Source organism: Alternaria conjuncta (assembly GCF_024043145.1).
Source record: "Alternaria conjuncta strain BMP 0040 chromosome Unknown scaffold_2, whole genome shotgun sequence".
NCBI lineage: Eukaryota > Fungi > Ascomycota > Dothideomycetes > Pleosporales > Pleosporaceae > Alternaria > Alternaria conjuncta.
Genome location: NW_026250091.1, coordinates 2,345,063 through 2,372,513, shown reverse-complemented (window position 1 = coordinate 2,372,513; position 27,451 = coordinate 2,345,063). Strand labels below are relative to the sequence as shown.

At 52.9% G+C, this 27,451-nt stretch overlaps 8 protein-coding genes across 8 annotated transcripts; 3 read left to right on the top strand and 5 right to left on the bottom strand.

Annotated features, from left to right (window-relative positions):
- Positions 1–134: 134 nt before the first annotated feature.
- On the bottom strand, positions 135–2,114 carry J4E85_001904 (uncharacterized protein; the record flags this gene model as incomplete). The annotated part of the gene is made up of 2 exons (XM_051466188.1): positions 135–1,477; positions 1,631–2,114. The coding sequence occupies 2 exons, from the start codon at positions 2,112–2,114 to the stop codon at positions 135–137; spliced, it is 1,827 nt and encodes a 608-aa protein (XP_051330745.1).
- Positions 2,115–3,019: 905 nt separating this feature from the next.
- J4E85_001903 (uncharacterized protein) lies at positions 3,020–4,855 on the bottom strand (the record flags this gene model as incomplete). Its single annotated transcript, XM_051466187.1, has 2 exons — positions 3,020–3,201; positions 3,253–4,855. The coding sequence occupies 2 exons, from the start codon at positions 4,853–4,855 to the stop codon at positions 3,020–3,022; spliced, it is 1,785 nt and encodes a 594-aa protein (XP_051330744.1).
- A 1,650-nt stretch (positions 4,856–6,505) lies between these two features.
- Positions 6,506–7,366, top strand: J4E85_001902 (uncharacterized protein; the record flags this gene model as incomplete). Its single annotated transcript, XM_051466186.1, has 4 exons — positions 6,506–6,867; positions 6,924–7,122; positions 7,176–7,291; positions 7,342–7,366. 4 exons carry the CDS (start codon positions 6,506–6,508, stop codon positions 7,364–7,366), a joined length of 702 nt encoding a protein of 233 aa, XP_051330743.1.
- A 618-nt stretch (positions 7,367–7,984) lies between these two features.
- Positions 7,985–9,269, top strand: J4E85_001901 (uncharacterized protein; the record flags this gene model as incomplete). Its single annotated transcript, XM_051466185.1, has 4 exons — positions 7,985–8,055; positions 8,102–8,262; positions 8,360–8,691; positions 8,751–9,269. 4 exons carry the CDS (start codon positions 7,985–7,987, stop codon positions 9,267–9,269), a joined length of 1,083 nt encoding a protein of 360 aa, XP_051330742.1.
- Positions 9,270–15,580: 6,311 nt separating this feature from the next.
- Positions 15,581–16,603, bottom strand: J4E85_001900 (uncharacterized protein; the record flags this gene model as incomplete). The annotated part of the gene is made up of 1 exon (XM_051466184.1): positions 15,581–16,603. The coding sequence occupies one exon, from the start codon at positions 16,601–16,603 to the stop codon at positions 15,581–15,583; it is 1,023 nt and encodes a 340-aa protein (XP_051330741.1).
- Positions 16,604–17,305: 702 nt separating this feature from the next.
- J4E85_001899 (uncharacterized protein) lies at positions 17,306–18,736 on the bottom strand (the record flags this gene model as incomplete). Its single annotated transcript, XM_051466183.1, has 1 exon — positions 17,306–18,736. The coding sequence occupies one exon, from the start codon at positions 18,734–18,736 to the stop codon at positions 17,306–17,308; it is 1,431 nt and encodes a 476-aa protein (XP_051330740.1).
- A 1,684-nt stretch (positions 18,737–20,420) lies between these two features.
- On the top strand, positions 20,421–21,547 carry J4E85_001898 (uncharacterized protein; the record flags this gene model as incomplete). The annotated part of the gene is made up of 2 exons (XM_051466182.1): positions 20,421–21,432; positions 21,480–21,547. 2 exons carry the CDS (start codon positions 20,421–20,423, stop codon positions 21,545–21,547), a joined length of 1,080 nt encoding a protein of 359 aa, XP_051330739.1.
- Positions 21,548–26,252: 4,705 nt separating this feature from the next.
- J4E85_001897 (uncharacterized protein) lies at positions 26,253–27,234 on the bottom strand (the record flags this gene model as incomplete). The annotated part of the gene is made up of 2 exons (XM_051466181.1): positions 26,253–26,551; positions 26,604–27,234. 2 exons carry the CDS (start codon positions 27,232–27,234, stop codon positions 26,253–26,255), a joined length of 930 nt encoding a protein of 309 aa, XP_051330738.1.
- Positions 27,235–27,451: the final 217 nt, after the last annotated feature.

Below are 27,451 nucleotides of genomic sequence, written 5' to 3'. Positions count from 1 at the left end.
TGGATACTTCCAAGAAGGCTGCAAAACAGTCTCTAATACACTCAGACATGTGCCATGATAGCCGATCAGCCTACTAAGTGACTTCGGAATGTAAAAGCGTTATCCTGTTCTAGTGCTGCGCCACGCTGTCGCGTTCAACGGTAGAACCAACCCAACTCATACCGATTGCCGTAACAGTCGAGTTCCCCAGCTTCTGAATTTGCCGGCTTCCTTAGGACCGTAATATCCCCAGGCCAGTACCCCTCTACATCGGGTTCAGCCTTGCCCATCTCCACTAAATTATTGTATGCGGCCTTCCTTTCTCGCCGAAACTTGCCAATCTCACCCACCACATCGATGAGCGGAATTGCATCATGAACATCTTTACTGGGGTCCACTGGTGAGACGGGATTGCTAGGTGCAAGCTCCAATCCGCTCATAGCTGCCAAGGGCAGACTGCGGCCTGGCTCACGACCAGGCTGTCCACACTCTTCATCGTCGAAGAAGGAGAAGTCATGCGTTGCTGCCTCCCAAAATGCTTCAGAGTCCGCATCTTCAGTAGTTGACTTTGTTGGATAAGCCCGCCAACTGGTAGAGATTTTCTTAGGCGCTGACTGTGGGGCCGCCATCTCAAGTACTACTCTCCGAAGGGCAAACTGGTTTCGTGCATACTCTTCTTCTGCTATGGCACGCCTACGTCCTGGCGGTAGCACATAAGTGTGCCTGGCCCGTTGCTTGGCGATTGAAGCCTCCTCGGCTGCATCCTTGATGAACTGTATAATCCGATGAACGATTTTCCTATCGCTGGTCATGGTCGGCACATCTGTTAGAACGAGAGTGTGAAGCTTCGGAAGCATCCCAGGATTTAGTCGAGGTTCACTTGCTTGGCGAAAGTCCAGTCGGACTTTTCTGTCCTCGATGTAGTAGAACGAATTGCCTCGTGACCTCGTCGTAGTCTTGGGGGTCGGTTGATCCAGTGCACTGCTGCCGTGGGTCGGCGTAGACGATGAAAGACGTTCTCCAGGATCCTGTCTGTTTGCAGCTGCGTGAGGCTGGTAGATCCCGTTTCCCAGTGGGCTAAGAGGGCTCAATGGCGAGTCTACAGGTATGACTTCCGGAGCGCAGGCAGGATCCCGGTTGATTTGTAGTGATTGTGGAGTAACGCATATTTTAGGAACGTTTTTGGCGTCTCGTCTTTCACCATCGGGAAATTCTGATTCTGGCCTGTCGTTTTCAGCGAGTTGAGGCGTTACAGGTGAGCCGGGAAGCTCAACCGGATATGATGAGTCCCCTGAAACCTCGTGTACAGCTAATGGGATGGAGTCGAGTTCGGGTGTCGGTGGCTCTACAGCTTCGAGCTCATGCGCATTTGGAGGTTTGTAGATAGCGAGGTCCCCAGTGAGTTCCGCGCGCGGCGAATTGGGCGTTTCCAAAGGGGCGTCTTCTGTTACCAACTCGTAGTTGATCCGCAAGTATCGCAGTCTAGATGAAGCATACTCTGCAAGTATTGGAGTAAGTTTTGATACGCTAGGTAGTTCCAAGTCATCATTCGGTGTTTCGAGCGTGAGGTTAGACGGATGCGTCACTACAGCGGGTAGTATACCCACATCTAGGACTTGCAAGCGTCTTGATCGCAGCAAAGCCGATATACCTTCAACAGTTATTGCATTACTGGAGAGATACAAGTGCGAAACTCCGACATCGCTCGACTCCTCAATGCTTAGACTGCCGATGAAGCCGCCTGTAAGCTTTTTGCGAAGATGGCCAACGAGGTTTTCAGATTCAAAGGTCTCTGGTCCATCGGTTGGGTTGGCGTTCTCGACAGGCGCCAGTGGTCCACGAGAAGAATGCGTCACAACAACCCTCTCTTTCAAGCACAGTTCAAGAAGGAGTCGCACGCTAGTGTCGGTCAAAAGGTTGTTGCTGATATCAAGGCTTCTGACGCGGCTGCTGATTGCATGCGCAACTACTGAGAACTCCTCATCCCTGATGCCAATTCCGCGAAGATTCAGCACGCGCAGATTTCGGAGGTACTTGAAGGTGGAAAGAACCGCCTTGTCTCTCGCGGCTGCAGTCTTTGATAGATCCAGCGAGACAAGATCTGGAAAGTGCGGTAAAGCTTCTGCAAGGCCCATCGATGTAGCATTTGTACAGCTGGAAGCATCTAGTAGGCGTAGGCTGAACACCGGATATGCGTTGGGGCGAGTCAACCTCCATTGTAGGCTTGAGTGTCGCAGGCTCAGAAGACATGCGTGATCGAAGAAGGGCAGGCCGTCCACAATCAGGCACTGCAGACGAGGTAGGTGTTCCAAACAGTCTCGAAGCCATTCTGCGTGAGGTCCATCATACAGCTCTGCATGAGCCGGCGGGAATCGGAGAGTATGTGTGAGCTCTCTTACAGAAGCTCGCGCATAAGGTAATGTACGCTTGAACCGTGTGAGTGCCACTATTGGATATCAGTATGTATCACTGTCTCCGCGCCTTGATAACCCACCATATACAGTATCATTCTGGACCCCAAAGTGTGAAGCCGGGCTGCCCCATAGGTTCGGTGTGAAGGTCTGGTGCCATTGCCGGTTGACCAAAGCTGCTGAGCAAAGGTCTTGAGAGGGCAGATAGGGAGCGATGAGCACCCAAGGATCGCGTCGCATTACACTTTCGTAAGATGGAAGGAGATCGTCCATGGTTATGAGCGAGTGGAAAGAGCACTTGTTGTTATGGCAAGTTCCATTAGTCGCCACTTAAGGTTGTGGTGGAGACCGGAAGGAAAGGCGCATGCATCTCTGTGGATTGCGACGAAGGTGAGGTGTGCGTGCGCATCTTTCCGTGGATGCTGGCAGCTGGCAGGGCTGACTGGTGAGGCTGTGCAAGTGTTGCAGTTTGCCGGGTCACAGCTGCGATGATGCAACACCTGGCCTGACTAGCCCGATTCGGCTACCAAGGCTTACATGCATCTGGCGACAGCAGTCACGTCTAAATTTCGCCGTTTATTGAACAATGAATTGCTATGCGATAAATCTATCAAACACCATCTTGCCTCTCAAGAGGTGACATCCATAATCTCACTTGCGAACTTACTCCTTGCTCTAATTCTAGGTCCGTAGAACACCAGAATCCACGGCACAATGGTCAACAACGCGCCAATCCCGCCAAGCAGACTGCTCGCAGGACCATACCCAAGCTTATTATACATTTGGGTCGTGATGAGTGGGAATATGCCACCTAAGATGATATCAGTATGCATCCAGTCGTGATGAGATGGAGATGACTTACCAAGCATATTCCGGCAGAAAGACTGCGCCGCCAGTGCCGAACTCGCATAACGATGATACGTGTCTGCGAGGAAATTGAAGGTCGCCAGGTAGATACTGAAGATGCCAACGGTAGCGATACCGATCGCAATTGCGGGTACAACCCAATGTATGTCGGGGAAGCTCGTCCATCCGAACATGAAGAGGCCGATGGGCATGCAAGCGCTTTCTATGCAAGCGAAGTAAAGGCGACCTTCTGGTGTGCCGGTCAACTTCCCGCTCTTCTTCGCAATCTTCTCTTGGTAGATGGATAATATGGTCGACAGGATGCTGGCTATACCCATCGATGCAAAGACTGCGTTGGCCTGTTGTAGCGAGAAGCCGTGATTGCTCTGAAACACTAGCGGAATTGCCGCCAATGTGAGGTAGAGTACGGCCCAGGAGAAGGCTACCCAGAGGGAGAACCAGAACACGACAGGTTCAGTGAAGAGGAGATGAAATGGACGGTAGAGGGAAACGCCTATCATCTTGCCAAGCGATGCTCGTTCTTCATCTGATCGCACCTTCCACCTCAAACGCAGCGACTCCATGGATCCTGGCTTTTCGGTGTTGTTGACATTAAAGCCGTAATATCCGGACTGCTCGCGTGCCTCATACCACTTGTTCAAAACTTTGGCTTTCCTGGACAGGAGAACCGAGCCGCGGGTCTCCTTGAATACGACACAGATCAGTACCACCACCGCACCGCATGAGATAGCCTGTACGTAGAAGATCCACCTCCAAGTCGTGTTCTGCGCGATGAAGCCACAAACTAGAGGGCCCCATGATGTACCAAAGAGTGCAGCACCTGAGAAGAGAGCCATGGGGGTGTTCCGATCCTCAGCATGGTAGATGTCTGAGACCACGCCACCAACCATAGTGGAGAAGGTAGATCCGCCCACGCCCAAGAAGAAGCGTGCGACGAGCATTCCAGCATATGATTGCGTGAGGCCAGAGCAGAGCTGGCAGATGACGAATAATATGCCTGAAGCGAGGAAGACTGGCCGGCGACCGTTGATCTCCGAAAACGGGGCAAGAACCATCGGTGCGATAGCGAATCCTGTGGTGAAGGTCGTGATGCCGACCAGCGCTGCAACACTGCTGACGCCCCATTCCTGCGTCATCTGCTCAACACCGGGGCTGTAAGCGCCAGCCGAGAACGCTGTGAGAGCGGTGATGATGCATGAGACACATATCGTGAATCTCTTTCTTGTCTCTGACCAGTCGAAAGGGTTTGTGTATTTGACGAGGTTCGGAGGTTCAGGTGGCGCTTCTTGGTCGGTTTGAGTCGGATATATCGTGGTCGCGTGTGGGAGTTCTGTGTCGAATGTGAGATAACGCCAAACGATTTCTGAGTCCTGCACGTTCTCTTGCGGTATGAACTCGCTACTGGTGCTTTGTTTTCCATAGTGGGAGTCTGTCTCTGGGTCGTTATCTGGTTCTGCTGTGGAATTTCGATCCCTCGGTTCCTCTGCGGAAGGCGTGCGCATATCCGGCAATATGCTTATTCCCGCTTGGCTTCTTGAATCTGCGCACTCTCCGAGCTCAGAGTCTCTCGGGAGGTTGATCTCCGGATTTGCACTCATGCTGCCATAAGGTCCTTCTCTTCTGTTGAAATGTCGAAGAGCTACACCGAGGATTTCGCAATGAACGCGTCAGAGTCTAAAAGCAAGCGTGAACCCGGTGACGCTGAAAAGCGCGACCTTCATAGCTTAAGCGGCGGTTAGGTCTGGTCCGCTAACCCACAGGCGTAGCCGATATGCATCCCAACGAACAACTGGACGGTGTGGGACGCCCGGTTCTCTCCCGACGGGATTCGTAGAAATCGTTTGCATTGGTCGGGAATAGGACTCCTTCTCCATCTTCCAGGCCCACATGCATGGGGGCGTCCCGCTTCGGGGTAAACTTGGGAATTTATCGTGTACACCGACATGCCAAGGCCGCCTCGAAATCTCTGGCTGCTGGAGCGCGTGCAGAATAGGGTAGATCCGGTGCGTCATGCGGGAAGGAGTCTGGCGCGCCTCAAGCAAAGGCATCTCGACTCGGACAAGCAAATGGCTCCCCGACATCATCGGCGGGAAGTATCGGCACCTGGGCAAAAGCAAGCAGCCTCATCGTCACTCAATCCTGTGATAACCAGCACAGATATGCATCGTGTCCTTGATGAGTCGCCGCAAGGGTTCCAGCTCGGAAGTTCGGCCCAAGTTCACTTTGGGGTTTCAGGCGAGAAGAAAGAGGACCCTGCCGAGGTTGCCCATGTGAAGCTAGGAGGGAGTAGCGACGTTGGAGCGCGTATGTAACGTATGGAGGTGTAGTCAGGTGGCTACCTAGGTACTCGCTGTGTATGCTACAAGCGTGACCCCGCGACATTAGAGTTCGCGCGACGCGTGGGAACGGCGTGTGTGTTCAGGCGGGCAGTCACGAAATTCTTGCCGCCATGAAGCTACCCATCTCAGAAGAGTTTCGCGTAACCTCCGCACTGCCAGCTGCTGCTAATGTTTGTGAAAGCGCACTTGTTGGAAGAGCGCGACTTCCCCAATCGTTCGGTTGAGCGACACGGCCAAACATCCCGCCTCGATATCCATGGAGGCTGCTGTATCCCAATGTCGCAATTGCATACTGATCACCCAGTCTCACACGGCAAACGACAATGCGCGCAGTTGATGCACAAAGCTACCGAGAGATTGGATCAAGCAAACGCCATATCAGTCGTTGGAACGTCTGCAAACGCTCTGACATGGTTCGGAGCCTATTCGAAGTCTGATAAGTAGGGATATCGCTGAGAAATCACCAACAACAACATCATTGGCTTCTACCTGCTTCCAGTTGCGACGAATGCTCGGCAGGAGGGGCAACAATTGGCAAGCGATACCGCCGGAGATGTCGAGTCTGTGATTCGTCCACTGCCCAAACGACGTGGGCAAATTCAATGGCAGAAAAAGCTCTGGTGGAGTTCACGTGAGATACGTGACGATTGCGCAATATACGCTAGCTGGAAGTGTTGGTCGTTCAATGTTGTGTATGGCCTTACAAGAGGACAAAAAGGCATCATCGACCCCTCAACTTCTTCTCTCCCTCATAATACCGCTCCAACATCCCAAATTACAACTAGGAGATACCTCGATATCTACCACAGTCCCACTCAGACACTAAATCACACAACCAGGTACGTTGGCTGCTTGCGACCTACCCCGCCACCCCGCATGTTTGCGCAAATCGCTGGGACCTGAGCTAACATGGGCGCAAAAGACACAATGAGCGACCGACCAGAGCCTCTCCGTCTGGGCAGCAAGGCCCCCAACTTCAAGGCCGAGACGACCCAGGGCCCCATCGACTTCCACGAGTTCATCGGCGACAACTGGGTCATCCTGTTCTCGCATCCCGAGGACTACACCCCCGTATGCACAACTGAGCTCGGCGCTTTCGCAAAGCTCGAGCCTGAGTTCAGCCGTCGCGGTGCTAAGCTCATCGGTCTCTCTGCCAACACCGTCGACTCGCACGATGGCTGGATCAAGGACATTGACGAGATCTCCGGCAGCAAGCTCAAGTTCCCCATCATTGGCGACAAGGACCGCCAGATCGCGTTGGCATACGACATGTAGGTAGAGATTCGTTGCGACCTACGACTCGCGACATGGCTAACGACATGAACAGGATCGACCACCAGGACGCGACCAACGTCGACAGCAAGGGCATTGCCTTCACCATCCGCTCCGTCTTCATCATCGACCCCAAGAAGACCATCCGCCTCATCCTCTCATACCCCGCCAGCACCGGCCGCAACACAGCTGAGGTTCTCCGCGTTCTCGACAGCCTGCAGACCGGCGACAAGCACAAGATTACCACCCCAATTGTAAGTTTTGACTGTACGAAGTGCATGTGCGACATATACTGATTTCGTACCAGAACTGGATCCCTGGTGACGACGTTATTGTCCACCCAGCCGTCAAGACCGAGGATGCTAAGACTATGTTTCCCGATATCAGAATTGTGAAGCCTTACTTGCGCTTCACTCCTCTCCCGTATGCTGAAGCCCCAAGATCTACATGAGACATGCGCTGACTTGTACTAGTAAGGAGAAGACCACCGCTGCTTAGAGGGCCCGATACCGACGACGCGACACCACGAAACGAGATAGCCTTAGGGCTCATACCCGTCTTGTAGCGGTGGACGCTGGGCGAGATTGGATAATGAGAAGGCACAGTAGATAGGCCAGTCTACGATTAGATGCGAAAAATGAAATGGCATGATCACGACAGAAGTCTATTCATGTGCTCGTCCTTTTCAGGTCGCTTCTGGAGATTGTGGTGTCGTAGAGCGGTCTGCGCCGGACTATTAGTCCCTGTGGTAATGATACCGCATGAGCAACACTCGCATCTTGAAAGCGTGCCGCTGTTGTATGACATGCCGCGAGCTTACCTAGTTGGGTAGGCACGATGGACAAGCATCTGCGATGTCTACGAGGATACTGACTTAGGCTTCCTGTGATTTTAGACACCCAGATGATAGTTTCATGTATGCGCAGCTTGAAGAACGAGAGACTCGGAACACATGAACGGCAGTATTGATGATTCCACGTCGCGTTCAATTGGTGCTGCTGATTGCGGCCCCCAACGCGCCGCCACGTCCTTGGGCGTACGCCGCATGCCTGCTGATGAGCAGCCCACCTCCGTTTCTCTGCCTCGCATGTACAGTTTCATCGTATAATCAACAAGATGCCAGAGATCACATTCGTGTTTGGACCGCGCAATAGCTTTTTCTTCGACTGTCGCCAAACATGGAAGTTGTGAGTTGCGCATGCTGGTGAGGAAGGCGCGGCTAACAGAGTGCAGCCACGAGATACCGCAGACGCTTCGCCAGTTGTTCAAGAGCTCTATGAGCAATCCATGGAGAGTCGCAAGCCCTTACTGTCTCGCGCTTGCGCCCCAGGGAGATTCTCCAGAGCCGATTTGGTATATCGGGTGTAAGACGTTGGATGGGGAGGACAAGCTCTGTAAGTAGCACCCCGGCCCAGATTCCGCGACCATGAAACGCATGGCGATGACGGCGCGGGCCAGCCCCATCGCACCTACCAAGCTAATCAGAACCAGTCCACTCACGGACCTACTTCGATCTCAACTATCCCGATCTCGCGCAGTGGCTGAAGTCGTTCCCGAATGCAGCCAGCTTGTGCTTCGTCACCTTCGGCCAGAAGTTCAGCTACTTCGCATGCGCACCTGGACAGGGCTCGATATGGGCTGCTATACCTTCAGGTCTCGAGGATAGAGTGAAGAAGTCGCTGGTCACGCCGACTTGTGTAGGCCTTGGGATGAAAGATGCCTGGTTCGTTCTGTTTGCGGATGGACATCTGGCTTGGAACTTCAACGGCTATTACACTGGATTGAACAAGATCTTGATGGAATCTGCGCCGGGTGCCGTCAGTGTGAGTTCAGGAAACATCCTTCTTCATGGTGACATCGAAATGACGCTGATGCAACATAGTATGTCGCTATCTCGCCCTACAACAAGCAGCACTACTTCATCGCCTTCACAGACCGCCGCGTCAACTACAATTTCCAGGGAGGCCCTTCGGAATGGACGCGACTTATGAATCAAGTCTTCGAGTTATGGGCCGCTGAAAGCAAACGATTGCAAACTGCCAACGCGCCACGTTGGCATCAGCCGCAGGTACAACCGTATGTGCATGTGCAACCATCGCCAGCGCAAACATATCTTCACCCGCAGTCGACACACATCGTCAGTGCTTCTCGACTACCAATGGCCATGCCGGTGTCGCCAACATCAGTGCCGAGTACGCCGGCGCCGATGTACGTCAGCCCTGTGCAACAGAACGCCGTACCAGACATCGCGCCCGTGGATAAGACGCCGGAGTATGGTGTTGTCGATGTACCAGTAGAACTTCCTGCACAAGCAATGTTCTCCCCGGCATATACGATGGCGAGTGTACCAGAGAAAGAACCAGCGAAGAAGAGGAGAAGCTTCTTATCCAAGCTGTTCTAGGCCAACATCATGAACATTGCTGGACTCCGCCTTACTTCTCACCATCTCCAGTATCTCATAATGCTGTATGATAGCGAGCAAGAGTCGCAGCCTACTTGTGCCGGCATCCTCGTCGGTGCGACTACACATGCAGCTCCGTACTTACCTTCCTGATTGGCGCGCACAGCCGAACGTGCAGGTGCACCTCTGCCGATCACCACGGACATGCATATCCACCACAAGAGTGGGAGAGCCATCACGTCACGATGCAGGGTCCTTTCGGTGCTTCTTAAGATACGCCCTATCATTGCTAGCTTTTGGAACACTGCCAGCTGCAATATACAAGTAGAGCTTCTCCCCGCTTTCGTTTTCTCGCGCATTCATCTCGACAGGTAGTCACCAGCATCATGGCAGCTATTGCAAGAGCTTGGAAAGTGGGGGCGCTCACAACGTTCTTTCTGGCAACGATAGCGCATGCTACTGAACCCACGGTCACAGTGCTGAATGGAACATACGAAGGCGTACATCTCCCTTCGTTCAATCAAGACATCTTCTTAGGCATCCCATATGCGCAAGATACAGGAGGTCAGAATCGCTTTCGCATACCGCAATCATTGAACACGACATGGAATGGCACGCGCCCTGCCAAATCTTACGGAGACAGCTGTCCGGATCCCTCGGCTGCCAACTTCAGCATGAGCGAAGACTGCTTGAGCATCAACATCGTTCGTCCAGCGGGTCTCTCACACAACGACTACGCAAAGCTGCCCGTTGCGCTATGGATCCATGGAGGAAGCTACCAAGTCGGCACCAGTGCGCTTGCGAACTACAACCTGACATACATTGTTCAAAGAAGCGTGGAAATCGGCCAGCCCATCATTGCAGCCAGCATCAACTACCGCAAAGGCGGATGGGGTATGTTATACTCGCGAGAGATCCAAGGTACCGGCCAGACGAACCTTGCGCTTCGAGACATGCGCAAAGGACTTGCTTGGATCTCAGAGAACATTGAAGCTTTTGGCGGCGACAAGGACAGCGTGACTATCTGGGGCGAGTCTGCTGGGAGCTTCGCAGTAGGCCAGCTACTTATGTCGTACGGCGGACGAACAGACAACTTGTTCCACCGCAGCATCCAAGAGTCTGGGTCTGCGGCGACGGCATGGTACAATGGCACAGACTGGTACCAGCCTATCTACGACAACATTGTCGACAAGGCGAACTGCACAGATGAGGTCGACACGCTCGCCTGCTTGCGCACACTGCCATACGAAGCCATCTTCCCCCTCCTCGCAGCCCCAAGCCAAGGCCCAGGCTGGTACCCCATCGTCGACGGCGACATCATCCCCGCCTACCCCACCGAGCTCCTCGCCTCAGGCCGTTTCGCACACATCCCGCATCTCTACGGCACCAACTCGGACGAAGGCACCGACAACGCGCCAGCCGGCGGCGTCATCAACACCGACGAAGACCTATACGCCTTCCTCGCCAACAGCACAGGTTTCGACTTGCCCGACGCCGTCATCAAGCGCATCATGGAATTGTACCCCAACGACCCCACCATTGGTATCCCGCTCAACACCGGCGTCGAGCTGTTCGCCGAACAGGGCCTTCAGTATAAACGCATAGCCGCCATCATGGGCGACGTCTTCTACCACGCGACCCGCCTGGCCGACGCCCGCGCTTACTCTAAGTACTCACCTACGTACATATACCGCTTCAACACACTCCCCTGGCAAAACAGTAACACAGCTAGCGAAGGCGGCAATCCGCGCGCTTACAAGGGCGTCGCGCACTTCACTGAGGTGGCTTTTGTCTTTGCTAATCCTAACTTCTATGGCCCTTGGGAGGAGTACAAGAAGCTAGCTGAGCAGGTGAGTGCGCAGTGGATCAGGTTTGTGGCGAAGGGGGATCCAAACGGTGAAACTCTGCCTAGGTGGCCAAGGTATAATGAGAGTGCGAAGGGGCTGGATCTTGTTCTTCAGGCGGAGGGGAGGGGGTATAATGGAAGTTATGTTGAGGAGGATGTTTGGAGGATTGAGGGGAGGGAGTTCTTAAACAAGTGGGCGAGAAGGAGACATGTGTAGAGTGGGGAGGTGGTGGGGAGAGAGGGTGTTGTGAAGATAGAGACTTGTTTAAGATGTGTAATAGTGTATGCACTGCGAGCAGATAGAAATTTAGAAGGAGTCTAAGTTGTTAAGTATGTTTGTTGCAAGTAACAAGTCTAAGAGAGAAGCAAGTGAGGTAAGAGCTATGTTAAGACATCAAGGCAGAGAAGAAGCAAGATGTGCGACCAAAGCAAGGCAAGGAAGAAGCTAAACATAGAAGGTAAGTAAGAAGTCAAGTCAAGAAAGAAGCAAGTGAAGCAAAGAAGAAGTCAAGTCAAAGAAGAAGTAAAGTGAGGTATTTGATGAATTCATTGAAGCTGAGGCGAAACCTTGAAGTATCCTTGAGAAGAAGTCCAACCCAGTATCCAACCAAAGTCCAACCAAGAAGCCCGAATCCACCAGCCATCAGCAAACCAATGTCCAAAACCTCAAAGCTAATCTAAACCCCAATCCAAACATCGACCACCGACTGCAGGCACTCTCACCTCAAGTCTCTCATACCTTTCGCATGCTGCATTTCTCGAATTGATCCAAACTCCTAAGAGCCGCCATCGAGAAGTGTGCAGGGGAATGATCTGGGCGAGCAAGCTCAAACTGGCGAAGAACTTCAAATCTCCAAGGTAGGCCCAGCTTAGTACCGAGGCACCATAGACTGTCTGTCCTCCAGCACCTTGATGTGAGAATGAAGTCTCCTCCAGATCATGTCCACCAGCCATGGGGTCTTGCCGAAGCAACCCTTGTAGGCTCAAAGCGAGATCCCATCGAGATCTGTAAAGTCCGTCTCTTACTGTCTTTGACCATTGTATCCTGCACTTCCCACCAGTATGTTTCCTCCACCAAAGTATTCAATCCATCCAAACAACTTGACTTTCGTGCGACCCGGGGTGTTGTGAACATGCGATGCTGGCCTGAAGAGGGCTTGGGGTGGATGCTGAAGAGCTCGATCGTGGCCTAGAGTGTAGGGCTTTGAGGAGGTTGGCGACGATGTTGAGCGAAGGTTGGAGCGATCCGAAGCGAAGTGAGTGTGTGGTAGAAGGCGACAGCAAGCTAAAAAAGGTTAGAAGACTGAATAAAGAAGAAGCAAGGGGAATACTTACCATGTTCAATGGCGAAGGAGGATGTTGGAAGAGTGACCATGGCTCATGGTGAAGGAAGGTTGATCATCGATGGATGTGATGTTGGACCAAGGTTGGATGAAGTGTTGATGACCAAGTAAGGTGTGAAGGTTGTCGAGCAGTGATGTTGATTGAGGAAGAGTGAAGCTCAGTAAGAGTTGGAAGTGGTCGACATATATGAGTGAAGGTATGATGTCATGTGACAAAGTGGAAGTAATCCAAAGTAGTGATGAAGTGTTGAGCCATGGTCGAAGTGAGTGAAGGAAGGAAGTTTGTTGAAGAAACGAGTGACAGGAAGTTGGAATTCTTCGAGTTGGGGTAAAAGATTGTGGGGTTTGTGGTAAAAGAGTGTAGGTCGGAGGGGGGAAGTGGGCTTTATATGTGCCTGCCAAGAGCCTGCGCACGGGCAGGCGCTAGGAGTCGGCGCTGTTGCTCCGGCCGGTGTTCTGCCGGCGACAGGAAGGTCGGAAACACCAGGTGAAGGCGGGTATAGAAGGGCTTCGTCGGCGGTGGAAGGCCGCGCGGGCGTTGCCAGGTGAGAGTGAGAAACCACCAAGTCAAAATACGCGAGGTGGAGTGGCCCGTGCGGCCTCATCAGGCAACGAGAACGCGAAATTCCAGCAGGTCAAGCAGAGACTGAGAGATGTGATGGGTTTGCTGACATGTGTGAAGCCAGTGAGGGTGTGCTTGACGGGGGGCAGTGCGATAGTACGCAGGTATCGACTGACTGAGCGAACATGAAGATACGCGAGAACATCGAAACTCGAGATTGGAATGTGATAATGCCCTGTTCTTGTAGCAAATCTTGAAGACATCGTGCTCAGTCCGCAAGACGTATCTAGGCTAGCCTATTGATATAGCGATCGTGAAAGTACGTGGCGAGCTCTCGAGAGCCAAAGCTGTGGCGTCCGCTCGGGGAATGCTTCTTAGATGCTTCTCGCTGTGTTATGTGAGCCATGAGCGCCTCGGAGTAAGCTCAGCGAAGTTGTTGAAATTGCTTAGAAGGAGCTGAGCTTGCAGACCTCTATGGGTGAGTTTCTAATGACGACAGCAAGGCCAGTTTGACCGCACACGCCCGAGACGGCGGGCAAAACACTCTTTGAATGCGCAAGATCGATGCCGCTATACTCATGGCCCAGGAAATCGACTGAGTGCTTCCGCGACGCCGGTACTCACCTGCGGCGGACGAGATCAGTACGCATCCACGATCCGAGTCGAGAATGAGCAGCGACAAAGTTGAGCGCCGTAACCAGTCGCTAGAGGCGCAAGTAGCAGTTTCTTTCGATGATTCAAGTTCCCATCCAGCGCTGCATAGCTGCTACTAACTCGCGCCGACCAAGCGCATGTCGTCGAAGCTGTTTCGTGCAACATACGAAGGCGGCACCTAGTTTTACCTCCCATACGACACAAGCAGCTGTAGTAATGTGGAATTAGTTCTGCAGACGAACGCCGAGCATACGAGATGAGACACCGACCAGACGCAATTGGGCCTGCGCGGCAGGAAGACACCATATGTCACATCTGGGAAGACAAGCAGGCAATGAGGATAACGTAGGAACGTGGATGTGAATTAAGACATATTTGATATTGGTAGCGGTAAAACATTGTGGAAGGAGCTGAGCGCCATAGACAGTAAATGTGTTGACAGCGAGCGTATATAATCTTGTGGCCTACGCTGTCCTTATACCAGGAACTGAGCGCATGACTGGCACCGGCGGTCAGCTAGAAGCTGCTAGACAAAGCCTGTATACTTCAGAACGCCGCCCTAGAGTTGAAGGAGGCTTCGTGATGTAGCACTCTGATGTGTTGGTATACTGTCCCGCGGCCTAAGGTACAGTTTCGCCTTCATCGCCGGGTGTCGGGACAAGGCGAAGTGCGGGCATGAGGGATGCGGTCGCTGTAGGGAGACGGAAGCGCGCTCATTTAAGAGCAGATCCAAGGGCATATAGAGGCACATCAAGCCGGCGTCTCGTGTGGAGCCGAGCTTGCTCGACGGAAGCGGTGCGATTCGTTTTGGCGACTCAGCTGAGGCGCCGGCTGTGTTCGCTGAATACGTGGCGTCTGCGTTTGTTGAAATTGTTGCACTTCCGGAGCTTGCGGCATACGTTGCGGTTCCGGTTTTTCATGTTGCTGTACTTGTGGAGCTTGCTGCATACGCTGCCATTGCTGCGCAAGCTGTCGCTTCCCGAGCTGAAGCGACATGTTGCTAGGCCATCGGAGCATCGTCGGGTAGCTCCATACTCCTAGGAAGAATAAAGCGTATCGACATCTCTCCTTCAACCCGTATGCGTATGAATCCAAAAATCCCTCTCCTTCATCCTCCCCTCATCAATCCCATCCAAAACACCCCTCACCCACCTCGGCGGCCCCCTCATCCCCTCCTCTCTACCCATGTCCGTCCCCGTCAACGGACAAGTAACAAAGCCCCTCTCTTCCGCCAGTCTGCCCACCTCTTCAACGATCTTCAGACCCTCGTTCCCAGTACCGGACGCAGCAGCATTTAGCCGATCACGGCGCTCCTGCAGTTTGCGCTCTATGAAGGAGGATGCGGAGTCGAGGCCATGGGAGGCGAGGCGCTGGAAGGAGTGTATGAAGCGGTTTATGATGTCGATTAGGATGCGATAGGCGAGTTCGGTTAGGATTGCTGTGCCGGTTTGTTGGGTGAAGAGGTGGGAGGAGATGAGGGAGCTGGAGAACGAGCGTGTTGTTAGGGAGGTGGACGGCCCTGGGCGGTAGAGTGTGAGGGACGATGAGACTGTCATGGTGATTTGTTGCTAGTAGCTATGGCTATGGAAGCAGTACCGTTGCGAGTTCGCTGAAGGGATGTATACTAGAGCCTGAGGCACAAGCAGCGGAACCTCTACATATGTACGCCTTATGTTCATATACGGCGTACACGGCGTCCTGCCTAATATTTCAACCCATTGCGCTACGCCGATTAGCTGTGAAACTCCCTGCGCGATGCTGTCGCAAGGCTAACTACTCGGAGTTCCCTAACACCGACCGCGAGATGCAGATTACGGCAGCCGCCTTAGCGGGGCCCGCGGACGCCGAGCTGCACCGCTGCTCCCTCATCACCGAACCCAACATGCGACTCCACTTTCGCATACGCTTACGTGAGATGCACATCCTCACCGACGGCATCTCCCATTCCCATGTCTCTCTGTACGGGCAAATCTAATTCAACGAGCCAGGGTGGGTGTTCGAGAACGCCCTCAGTGCCCTCCATCGCCGCGTTGACGCAGAGCGTCTGCTGTTTGTTGTCTCGGAATTTCTGAGCGGGGCCTGGGGGCAGGCTTTTGAACCCCTTTCTTCGTGCTGAGTTCTCTCCTATCCAGACTTTGGTTATTGTTCTAGTGTCGCTACCTGCATCTACTTCTGCTTCTCCTCTGCCGGTGAAGTCCAGCACGTGTGCTTGGTAGAACCAGCGACGCGGCGTGTGGATGTGGCCGAAGCAATGCAGTCGTGGTTGCGCCCTTGCGATGGCGCGGCGTAGGTGCTCGCAGCCTGCGCTTTGGTCGTCAGAGGTCGTGTCTAGGATGTATTTTGGGGGGCCGTGGGTCATGACGATGTCGACGTCGTTGGGGATGGTCGAGGTCTCGGTACCGACGTTCTTCGCCCACGGTGGAGTGCCCGAGGGATTGAAGCGGTCTTCGTTCGATGGGTACTGGAATGCCGATGCGCCGTAGAGGGGCGTGTATGGTGAGGCGTATATCTTGAATGTCGCGCTACATGCTAGGGTGAAGGTATGTGTGCCTTCTCGGAGGAAAGTGATGCCGTTTCTACTTGCTTCGGAGCCTGCATCTGAGCTCACAAGCGCCTCCGCTCGTTCTGCGTCCGCTTCAGTTCCGCCCTGGGACACCCAGTATGGTTTGTCGAGCGAGATGTCGTGATTTCCAGCGATGACAAGCTTCAGCTTGGCTTCGACTTTGCCCAATGTCTGGAGGGCCGCAGAGATGCTATCCGGCGTGCCATCTTCTGTCAGATCGCCACAGTGTAGGAGTACATCGCATGGCGGGAGATTCACCGGTAGTTCAGCCCCATGCGTATCTGAGAGTATGAGGAAGCGGACGGGCGTCGAGAGAGTATGTGCGCCTTCAAATCGAACACGTTTAGCAGGTCGCATAGATTTCATCGTAGAGTGCAGGAGTTTCAAGACGGTGAGATGTGTTAAGGAAGTGTCTAGAGGTGCTAGAGTATGAGCGAATGGGCAGATTCTTACATTCTCTCATTTATGTAGACATAAGCGGCAGTGTGTGAGACACATCTAATAAATTTGCATGTTTGTCGCGAACCAAGGTTGAGAATTGAGCTAGCCAACACTCACAATCGACACAGAGGCACCTTATACAAGAGCAAGATTGCGATGACCCAGAGGCGACCCAGAGACGACGAGCCAACCACACCTCCCGCATTCCATATGACTCATACGCGAGGAGATACTCTACGAAAGAGAGAAGTATCGCATCTCCAAGAATCTCTACAAGAGCAAGAATGAACAGGTCTGCAGACTACATCAAGACAAAAACGTGCAAAGTAGGTAACCTAAAGTCATTGTAGGCTCCCGAGGTCTACGTTGTCCAGATTTTCCATAGGTCAATGTAGAGGCACGAAAGTATGCTTAGTTTTCATGGGCTTAACAAGGCTATCATCAAAACTACCAAAATGGTCGATCAGTGCGGACAATGGCGTTTGATTATTGTCATCTACTAATACAAGTATCGAAAGTATCGTAAAACAGCATAGGTATCAAGGAAGACATCGCCATTGACCGCCCAAGGGAGCGACTGCTCCATTATCAATTAATCCAAATGATCCACCATCACCGCTTGCAAACCTACAAGCTAGCGACAAGCGCCGGCAGCACACTCCTGCTAGTGTAAGCCCAGCTGCTAGAGCTATCGTGCGCCCTCCACGCAGCGCCAGTCCAGAAAGTGTTGCGCTTGCTCTGCAGAGCATACAGATCCTTGTAGAAGCCGTTCTTGGTAGCCTCGCCACCGACCATCATGTTGTAGGGGCTGTGGTTGCTGAAAGCGACAATCTCGGGCTCGGGGCCGGTCATGTTGTTCATAGCGTGGAAGCGCTTGAGGTCCGCAAGGATGGCAGCCTGGGCCTCCTCATCGCTGAGGTGCTGGCCGACCTTGGTGCCGTAGAAGACCTGGTTGAGTGTAGGGTTGACGGTGGGGAAGACGTTGTAGATGGCGGGCATGGGTGGCAGCGCGTATGGCTTGTCAAGTGCGAGGTTGTTGAGGGTGACGTTGGTGGGAGCGGCGTGCCTGATGATGGCGGTGTAGTAGCCGACAGATGTGAACTGGCTGAAGATCTTCATCTCATCACCGCTGGGATCGAACGGAGTGAGGTTCTCGGGCGTGGGCGGAATGGCCATGAGGATCTTCTTGGCTTGGATGAGACGCTGGCCCTTGGGGGTATCGACGAGGACCTTGACGCCGCCGTCGACCTTGCTCACGCGCGCGGTTTTTCGGACCCTGGAGGATAGGAGTACAGAGTTGGAGGCAAGCAGCTCGGCAGTGAGTGCCTCGAAGAGCATGCTGTTGTTCATCACCGAGCTGGTCTTGAAGCTCTGCATGGTCTTCAGGAGACCGAGAGACATGGTGCGGATCTGCTGGATGGCAGGAAGCTCGAGGATGTCACCAAAGGCGGAGGTGAGACCGAAGATAGTCTGTACTGCATCCGCGATATCGTACTTCTGGACGAACTGGCCGAACGGCATGTAGAGGTCCTCGGGAACGGGGTTGGGGAGGTAGAAGCCACCCTCAAGTTCAGGCCACTGTGCGATAACGGCGCCGTACTTCGCGAGAGCAACAGCTAAAGCTGTTTGGTTGGCTGGAGGGAGACCCTGCAACACCTGACCAGTCCTGAAGTCAACCTGCTGGGTTGGGCCGGTAGGGAACGGGCTTGCTGGGCCTAGAGTGAGGTTGAAGCGTGCGAACCACTGGTGCACCAAAGGTTCGTCATGGTATAGCTTCACTCCCATGTCGATGGGGAATCCAGTCTCGAGGTCCATGTAGGTTTCGGTGTGACCTCCAAGGCGGTGCGAGCTCTCAACAACCACGACCCTCTTGCCCATGTCCTTGAGCTGGATGGCAGAGTAAGCACCCATACCTCCACCTCCGATGATGACAACATCAGTGTCAATAACCTGCTCCGGGTTGTAGTACCTAGCCTCCATCTTGGACGACCTGGGGGCTGCCATAGCGAAAGGAAGGGCGACCACCGCCGCGGCGGTGATTGAAACGAATGAACGCATGATTGGATTAGTCTTGCAAGAGAATATGAAAGCTGAAAGAGCGACTGAGGTTGGTGATCGTCTGGCATACCAGACCTATTGTATTTATATTGCCACAAGCATGGCCGACGTATGTGCGGTGGCTCTTCCAGTTCGGTCCTACTGTGTGGATCGAGGTGTAATCAAAGTAGGACCGCGCATTCGGAAGAATCGACGACAAGCATCGCTACTAGCTTTGAATGGGGCGTCAAGAGTCCATTTACAAGGGGAACAGTCCAGGATGTGTGCTGTAGTGCTGATGGGCGCTGTAGGGCTACTGCAATTCGAAGCAGAATAAAGGAGTACTAGAAGTTCGTATAGCCTACCAGTCATCGGCTTGTTCCACAATCATGTGAGCTTGACGTTGAAAAAGAACGGGGCGTTCAACGGCTACATGGCGTTACCCGGAAGCCTGTATGACGCTCACGGTTTGTGGTGATATTCCTTAGTATCGGTGCGCCAGCTTGGGCATCCTGCCACGCCATTGATCACCATGTGGTGTTGGCTCAGGACCACTTCCCCGGATCGGAGTCGACACCATGATAAATTTCGCCGCTAGCTCATTGCTGGTGGAGATACTGTACTGATGTTAAGGCTGACGCTGACCACGCTTAAAGCGCCGCGTTCGGGGCGTTCGTCCGCGCTTAGGACGTGTTCGTGGGCCGTTGAGGCTCTCGGCACTACCAGGGTTCTCCTTGAAATTCTTGGAGCGTCGATGATTGGTGAGGAAACAGAGAGGTACACTTCAGTCTTCGTACAGCCATGCGGAAGTCGGCACCTCTTTTGCTTACATTATGTCTGTGAGACCTCGGGAGAATTCGTTCTTGATGTTTCGTACGCAATTGACGTTCTGCGAAGGCTCTATCCTGTGATGCACGAAGCCTCCGCAGAGATCCGATATAGAGCATTGATGAATTTCCTGGTTAGCACCTACCAATCATGATTTGCTGCAGAACATAGCTTGTTCTGATACGTAAGCGCAAAGCTTGATGTATGCCGACTGATGATCTCCTGAAAGTAGGACACCCAAACCTCATTTTGGGACGCACCTAACGCGTGGCCAAGCCAAAGGTGGCTGTGAAAGTGGATTCGTGGTGTTGATGGGTCGTTGGAGGCTACGGCAAAAGAGAGGGTTAATAAGGTAGCCTCGCTGACGCCCACGCCCACCTGGGCAGTTGCCAGCGATGGCACGTGCGTGAACAGATCACAAGTGTAATGCGCCGGTACATCACAGCGCGAAGATAAAGCCAAGCTACCGAGACGCCGTGTAAGATGACGATCGCTTCACGGTCGCTCTCTGTAGTCATCCGAGTGTGCCTAGATCCTGCTTTCCATGTTCGAGGGTGTAAGACCTAACAAATGCCGGCACTAAGATGCCATTGCAGCGACCGCCTGAAGCAATTTCAACATGTAGATGAAAACATCAGAAACCAATGGGGAACTAGTAAGATGGCTTTAGATGCGAGATTGGTGGTATGATGCTGCCCAGATGGGTCGCAGATTGTGAACCAAGGATGATGGTAGCGGCAACGTGACGGCGCGTCATTTTCGAGAACCCCACCAAAATTTGAGCGCGCCTCTACACTCCCACAACTGCTGGATCGCATTACGCAGATGTCGACGCCAAGACAACCGCAAGCCCGCTTCGACATATACCACAACGAAGATGTCGTTATTTGGTGGTAGCGCTCCGCCACCGCCCTCCTCCTACGAATCCACAACCTCATCGTCTTCATCGGCGCGCTCGTCGCCGTCAGTCGAGGAGATCCCGGACCCGCGCAACGTGCAAGAAGCACAGACTCCCGCTATCCCGATTTCTTTAGACGTGAACGATGACCTGGATACCGATAGCGAGTCCGCACGCGACGAGTCTGAAGAAGAGGACGACGACAACGAGGTACCGGCGCGCCCGAATCGCTTTGACGGACCGCCGCAAACATGGCAGAGCTACACCGAAGCGGATCGCCAGATAGCCGACTCCCTCGATCAGCTGCAAGAGACAGATCTTGCAGTACACTTGTATAATGCGCATGCGCTCAAGCGGCGGTTACGACGAGCGCCAGAAGACACGGCGAAGGTCAAGAACTGGCAGAATAGGGACAACTGGCTCAAGACTGGGCAGGATCTGGAATACGTGGATGCGGCAGGATTTACGCAGACGGCGGTTGTACCTCCCAAAGACTGGACGGCATGGCCAATCCCTCCAGACGAAGAGCCTCCGAGCGACCATGTGGACGAATGGACTACGGGACGCGCAAGCATGGAGGATGCAGGAGACGACCTGCGGGAGGAACTTTTAGCTGTTTTTATGCGGCTGGCGAAAGAGACGTGGAATTCACGCGAAACGCCTTCGTCTGACTCTGAGGTTGGAAACGACACAGCAGCTTCACGAAGTAGATCTCGATCACAAAGCGCGGATACTGCGAAACCGAACAACAAGCCCAGGGCACAAGCCACGACGGACGATGTCGAGGACGGCAATGATACCGAACGCGATCAGGCGACTGGGAAGAAACGTGGCAGAAAACCTCGCACCGAGAAACTCGTGGAGCCGACTCTGTTAGCAGACGACGCTAGGGCACAGCGACTTCTCCAGCCGACAATACACAACATGATGGGGAAGCTAGACGAGCTTGCCCTAGCCATTCGCCGAACGCGCGTCAATCACTTTGGTCGTGGTGAGCCAGGCGATTCTTCCATGAGCGAATACACTTCAGGTGCCGAGTCGAGCGGTCCGAGATCAAGGTCTACATCGAGAGCCCGATCGAAGAGTGCGACAAGCCGCAGATCTAGCACTCGACCACCTTCGCGCGCAACGTCTACGGAGGCCGACCGCACAGTACGACAAAAGACAAAAGCCGCCCGAAAGGCAACAAATAAACGAGAGCCCGCCAATGACGATGATATCTCAAGCGGAGGATCTGACTGGGAAAAGTCCAATAAGATCCCTCGCGAACGGAAGCGCCGCAGATCCTCAAGCAGCATGGGCGATAGCGATAGTTCAGGAGGAGAAGGGATACTAAGAGAAGGGCTTTTGGACTGGAGTGAAGTGCTTGGACTAGCAGCAGTGCAAGGCTGGAACGAAGGAGCTGTCGCACGTACGGCCCAGCGCTGCGCAACTCTATTCGGCGAGGGCATGTCTTTCATGCCCTTCCACGAAGTCCTTGCAACAAAAGCCGCTCCCGAACCAGTATCCTACGCACCTTCGACCATACCGCCTCTGGTCATCCCCTCGATCTCACAGCCTCCGCCACCCAAACGCCCCTTCTTCCAAATCGGCACACTGCGCTGCCCGCATACGGATTGCTGGAGGCACGAGGAAGACTTCCCGTTAGCCTATCGCGCGGTCGAGCATTGCATGCGAGTTCACGGCTACGACCCTAGAACTAATGACTCTGATAATGAAGAGCGGACGGTTGGTGGTGTGCATATTGATGGGTTCTTACATCCTATTACGGCGAAGCAGGGATGGTTGGGGAATGGGAGGGCGAAGGCTGGGAAGGTTAGTAAGAGGGCGAGGACGGGGCAGAGTAGTAGTCGGGGGGTTTCGGAGGCGGCTTTGAGTGCTGGGGAGTAGTAGGATTGCCAATTGTAGAGACGCGCTCGTTGCAAAGCAACGTTGAAGAATCATCAACTCGAGCCAGCAATGATACCAATGACACTATCCACATTACTATCATACCGCTAGCATTGAGTCCCTTTTTCGCTTCCAAAGTATCGCATAGTACCCCACATGATTTCGCGCGGGAGCTATGCTGAACTGAGCTAGCGTGATAGCCAGCCTCGCGATTTGGCGCGTTGGCCCTTACGGAGCGCGACTTTCCATCATCGCGCCACCCCACGCATCCTACTAACTCACCCTCATTGGCCATTTCCATTCAGCCATACAGCAATATTCCTATTGTCTTCCATTCTTTATGCTTCGTTAAGGAGGCCATTTGAATCATGGCATGGCGTGATGGCCCACGTCATGAGCCTTCCGATTATGATCGCATGGCCGCCGGTAGGTGCCTCCTCTCTCCAGTTTGAAGGATGAGCTGACCATTTCAAGCTATGAAGAGTGGTCTAGACGGCCATGGTGTTTTTCATTGGCAAAGGGATAGTTTCTCTCCTGCTGCCGCTACTGGGTTTTCTTCACAGTGGTACATGCAGCAACCCATACCGCAGCATCCAGGGTATCCTCCACCACATTTTGCATCACCACATTCGGAGTATCCCCCACCACGGCACACGCAGGTTCCTATATTACAGCACACACAACTTCCACCGCAGCACGTGCACCATGCTATACCACAATATATGCAGTTTCCACCTCAACATGCACAAAACCCCATAGCGCAGTACGCCCAGCAACCCACATCGTCGTACCCACAAAGCCCTGCATTGCATCGCGCACCCCACCTGGCCACGCCTTTCGATTACTCGACGCACTCTCCTACAAATACATTCTTACCGCCAGTATCAAATAAGGAGAACACAGCGCCCATGGCTTCATACGGAACGAACGACGCATCGGCGCAGATATCGCGAAAGAGGAAACTCGAGGAGGACAATCTCAGCGCATCCAAAACGCGAGCAAGACAACAATCCCCATCAATGAGCCTCGGACCGCAGCGTGTGATCCACAATCATCCCCGACCCCACAGCGCTTCGTGGACGGGAACCCAACACAGCCCTGTCGAGACACCTTCGAGCCCAGAACAGCTACCAAGAGGAAGGTCATCGAAAATCCGCGATCGTCCGCCAACACCCCATGCGCGTGTGGTTCCTCGTACGCCTCCGTCCCCAGAGTCGCCTTTTCATCAGTTGTATACATCTGGACCCGGCTTTCCTTATATAACACCATCACCTTCAGAGCGCTCTCATGGATCTGCGCATTACAATACATCACCATCGGTACCACCGCAAAGTGAAAGGCAGTCGCAGCATGCAACGAACTCTTCTACATCGAAACCTCCGCGATCGATCCTTAAAACCTCAAATCTCCCACCCAACCCTATGCTGAACACTTCTGCGGCCCAATCCAAAATCGAATTGACCGAAGAACAAAAGGAGGTGGTGCAATCGATCGTGGATGGCCACAACGTGTTCTTCACTGGGTCTGCAGGTTGTGGAAAATCCACAATCCTCAAGGCTTTCGTCTCATTACTTAGAGCACAGGGAAAGAAAGTACAGATTATTGCGCCGACCAATATCGCTGCGTACAATGTCGGTGGCCAGACACTGCACACTTTTGCGGGATGGAAAGTCATCCCCCCCGACAAGAACAAGAAGGGACAGAAACAGGAGGGACCGAAACAGCACGCACAGACACTGGACGCTCTGAAAGCTGCTTCTCTCAGGAAGGAACAGTTTGAGAAATTCAATGAAGTTGACGTGCTTGTCATCGACGAAATAAGCATGGTCCCCAACTCTGATTTCGAGCGATTGAATGAGGTTATGAAGTACAGCAGATCTAGAAAACGTAATGGTGAACGACCGTTTGGTGGTGTTCAGGTCGTGGTTACCGGAGACGTGAGTCGCACCATGGAGACTTGTCATATCCACGCTGATCATTGTAGTTTTTTCAACTTGCCCCCGTCAACCCTTTCAGGCATTGTCTAGGATGTGGCGTTCCGCTTGAATCTAAGGACCAACATGATCCACTGGAACACAGACGTGTTTGCGTGACCAAGAAATGTCGCTACATCTCCTGGCGAATGGCAGAAATGTGGGCCTTTTGCAGTGAAGCATGGCAGGTGTGTTAAACATCCACTCTGTTCCCTACTGCTGTAAAGATACACTAACGCAAATAGGAATGCAACTTCAAACACATTAATCTTACCAAGATTCACAGGCAAAGCGACAAGAGATTTATCTCTATTCTACAAAGGATCCGCAGAGGTAATCTTTTTCTCCACATCGAAATGCTGCTTTGACACTATAATTGTGACGAGGGGCAACAAACTAATGCGTATCAGATGGTCAAATCCTCGCGCCCCACGGACGGGTCCTCCTCAACCATCCAAATGAGGCAAAAAACGCCATTGAACTACACTCGAAACGTTACAAAGTGGAATATAGAAACAATCAAGCTATCGAGGCGATTAAAGGACGGCCAGAATTTCAATATAAATGCGTGGATCATTTTCAACAAAATGATCTTGGAGACGCGTCTTTGGCGGATTATAAAAAGGAAAGCAATGCGCGTCCTGGCTGTTTAAAACGTTTGGTATGATATTTCAGCTGCCTTTCGGGATATCACTAACGATTCCGACAGGAAGACTCCCGCTACGAGGCATGTGTGCGTATCAAAACAACTATGCGTGTGATGTTGGTGGCCAATATTGACCCCGCGAAGGGTCTGGTGAACGGTTGCCAAGGTACTGTCAAACTTTTTGAGCCATTCGACCGCCGCAAGCTGCCATGTAAAGACGGCCCTCTTGGTTCTTATATAGAGTCTCAGATCGAGCTCCACGCCGATAGGAATCCGTACAAACCATGGCCAATTGTCGAATTCGACAATGGCCAAGTGAGGACGATCTACCCAGACTGCGCTGTCACCGAGGTCACAAGCTATGGAGAGAATGGAAAAGACAAAATAACCAACCTGCTATCCAGGACGCAACTCCCACTCGTGGCGGGCTATGCCATCACAGTGCACAAGTCCCAAGGCATGACGTTAGATCCTGTTACTGTCGATCTCTCGGAGGCCTTTGAGGGAAGCCAGATCTACGTTGCTCGTAAGTAATACTACATCTTTCGTTGCGGGACACGAGCTAATTCCCCGAATAGTCAGTAGAGCACGCTCGCTCAAGGGGCTCAAAGTTTTGGCGCTTCCGAAAAACAACAATCTTCGTGCCGATCCAATAGTCAGGAGGTTCTTCGATACCTACCTTGACCCGACTTCGCCGCATTATGCAGGTCAAAGACCGCAAGCGTCACAGGCGGCGCCTCAGTCCTTGGAGATGGTCCAGTCTTCGCAGATGCCTTCGTCATCGTCATTGCCCCAATCTTCGCCAACGCCGCAAGCGCCACAGACCTCCGAGTCATCGACGTGGTTGAAAGCACTACAGGCTTCTCTGGCATTGGAAACTCCTCCTTTATCGCAAACACCCCCGTCGTCGCAAGTGCCTCCTTCCTCTCAGTTCTCGGACGCATCGCAGGAGTGGTTGTAATTCTCAGCAGCCCCGTCGCTGAGATTATAGGTTCCTCTGTTGCGTATCATTCACTTCTTTTCTTTTGTTGAGAACCGTCCGCCTTTTGCGCGTTTCCATTTATGGACATGGTAGTCTTTTGGCTGAGCCATCTAGGTGTCCGCATATACCCCATTTGTTGGTGATCGTTGGATACGACATTTGTACTTTAGAAATGCATTCCTATTCTTCATCATGGTCATAAAGGTGGAAAAGCATCATATATTTGTCAATACAAACTACATGCACGAAAGTGAAATGGGTATCAACTTTGGAAGGAAATGTCTCATAGCCATGACCAACCTCGCGCTCCAGGCGGCATTTTACTCCGTCTTGCGGATGAGACCTTCACCTGGCTTCACGCGCTGTGCCCACTCGGTCCAACTGCCGTCGTATAACCGTCTCTGCTGTGTGGGAAACCCAGCTTCCGACAACGCAGCATCGATGATTGCTGCCGTAACACCAGTTCCACAGCTGTTTATGATTGGCTTGGACGGATCTACGCCTTTCGACTTGAAGATGGCTTGGAGTTCGGAGGCAGGGAGGAGCGTCTTGTCGTTCGGGTCGAGGAGGTCTGTGATTGGGACGGAGGTGGAGTAGGGAATGTGTCCAGATGAGAGTCCTGATGAGATTGATTAGCCAGATTGAAATGTGTCGCATGCAACAGAACATACCTTCCCTGGGCTCTGGATCAACGCCCTTCCATCTTCCAAGACTACGAGCATCCAATATCTGCACTTCGTCTGCGCCTTCCTTGCCCAATTCCTTGGCGATCTCCTTCACCTCTTCGAAAGCGACGACTCTCTCCTCTTCCAACTTTGGCACCGCATACTCAGTCGGCTCGACGTCCTTTGGCTCTCCACTCTCTGTTGGAAACCCCTCCTCAACCCACTTGCGGAAGTTGTTCAGCACATGCACCTTCGGGTGACCAAAGACCTGCAATGTCCAGCCCACTCTCGGCGCAGAGAAAATGCCCAATTCCTTTGTATCGTAAACGACTACGCTATCTTCCCGTCGTATACCAAGATGTCTCATTGCGATTGCGAAGTCTTCGGGAGTGGGTAACATGTGCGGGTACGGCGAATGGATGTCTTTGACGGCATCAAGGTCGAAGAAGCGTGCGCGCGGAATACGCTGTGCAAGAAAGGTGTCGTAGCCATTGCGACCGTCGTTGGGCAGAAACCAAGAGGCGCAAAGTGGGACAATGCGGGGTTCTGTAGAAAGTTTGCTGGCATTGTGCTTCAATGCCGAGTTGAGCTCAAATGGCGTGACGAGATAAGAGGAGAAGGCGGGTTGAGAAGACATTGTCCTTCTGCTGCTTACAGCTATGGGGAAGCGGATGGAGGGGGTAGAAGAGAGCGGACGTAAAGAGCAACGGAAGCGTGTGACGAACATTTTGGAATTTGTCTGATGGCTACGATGGAATGAGAAGGTGTCTCTGGTCGGCGAGGAAGGGAAGAAGGAAACAAGATTTGTGGAGCTAGACGGCGAGGTGAAGCTTCCCTAATCTACAATGCTCGTG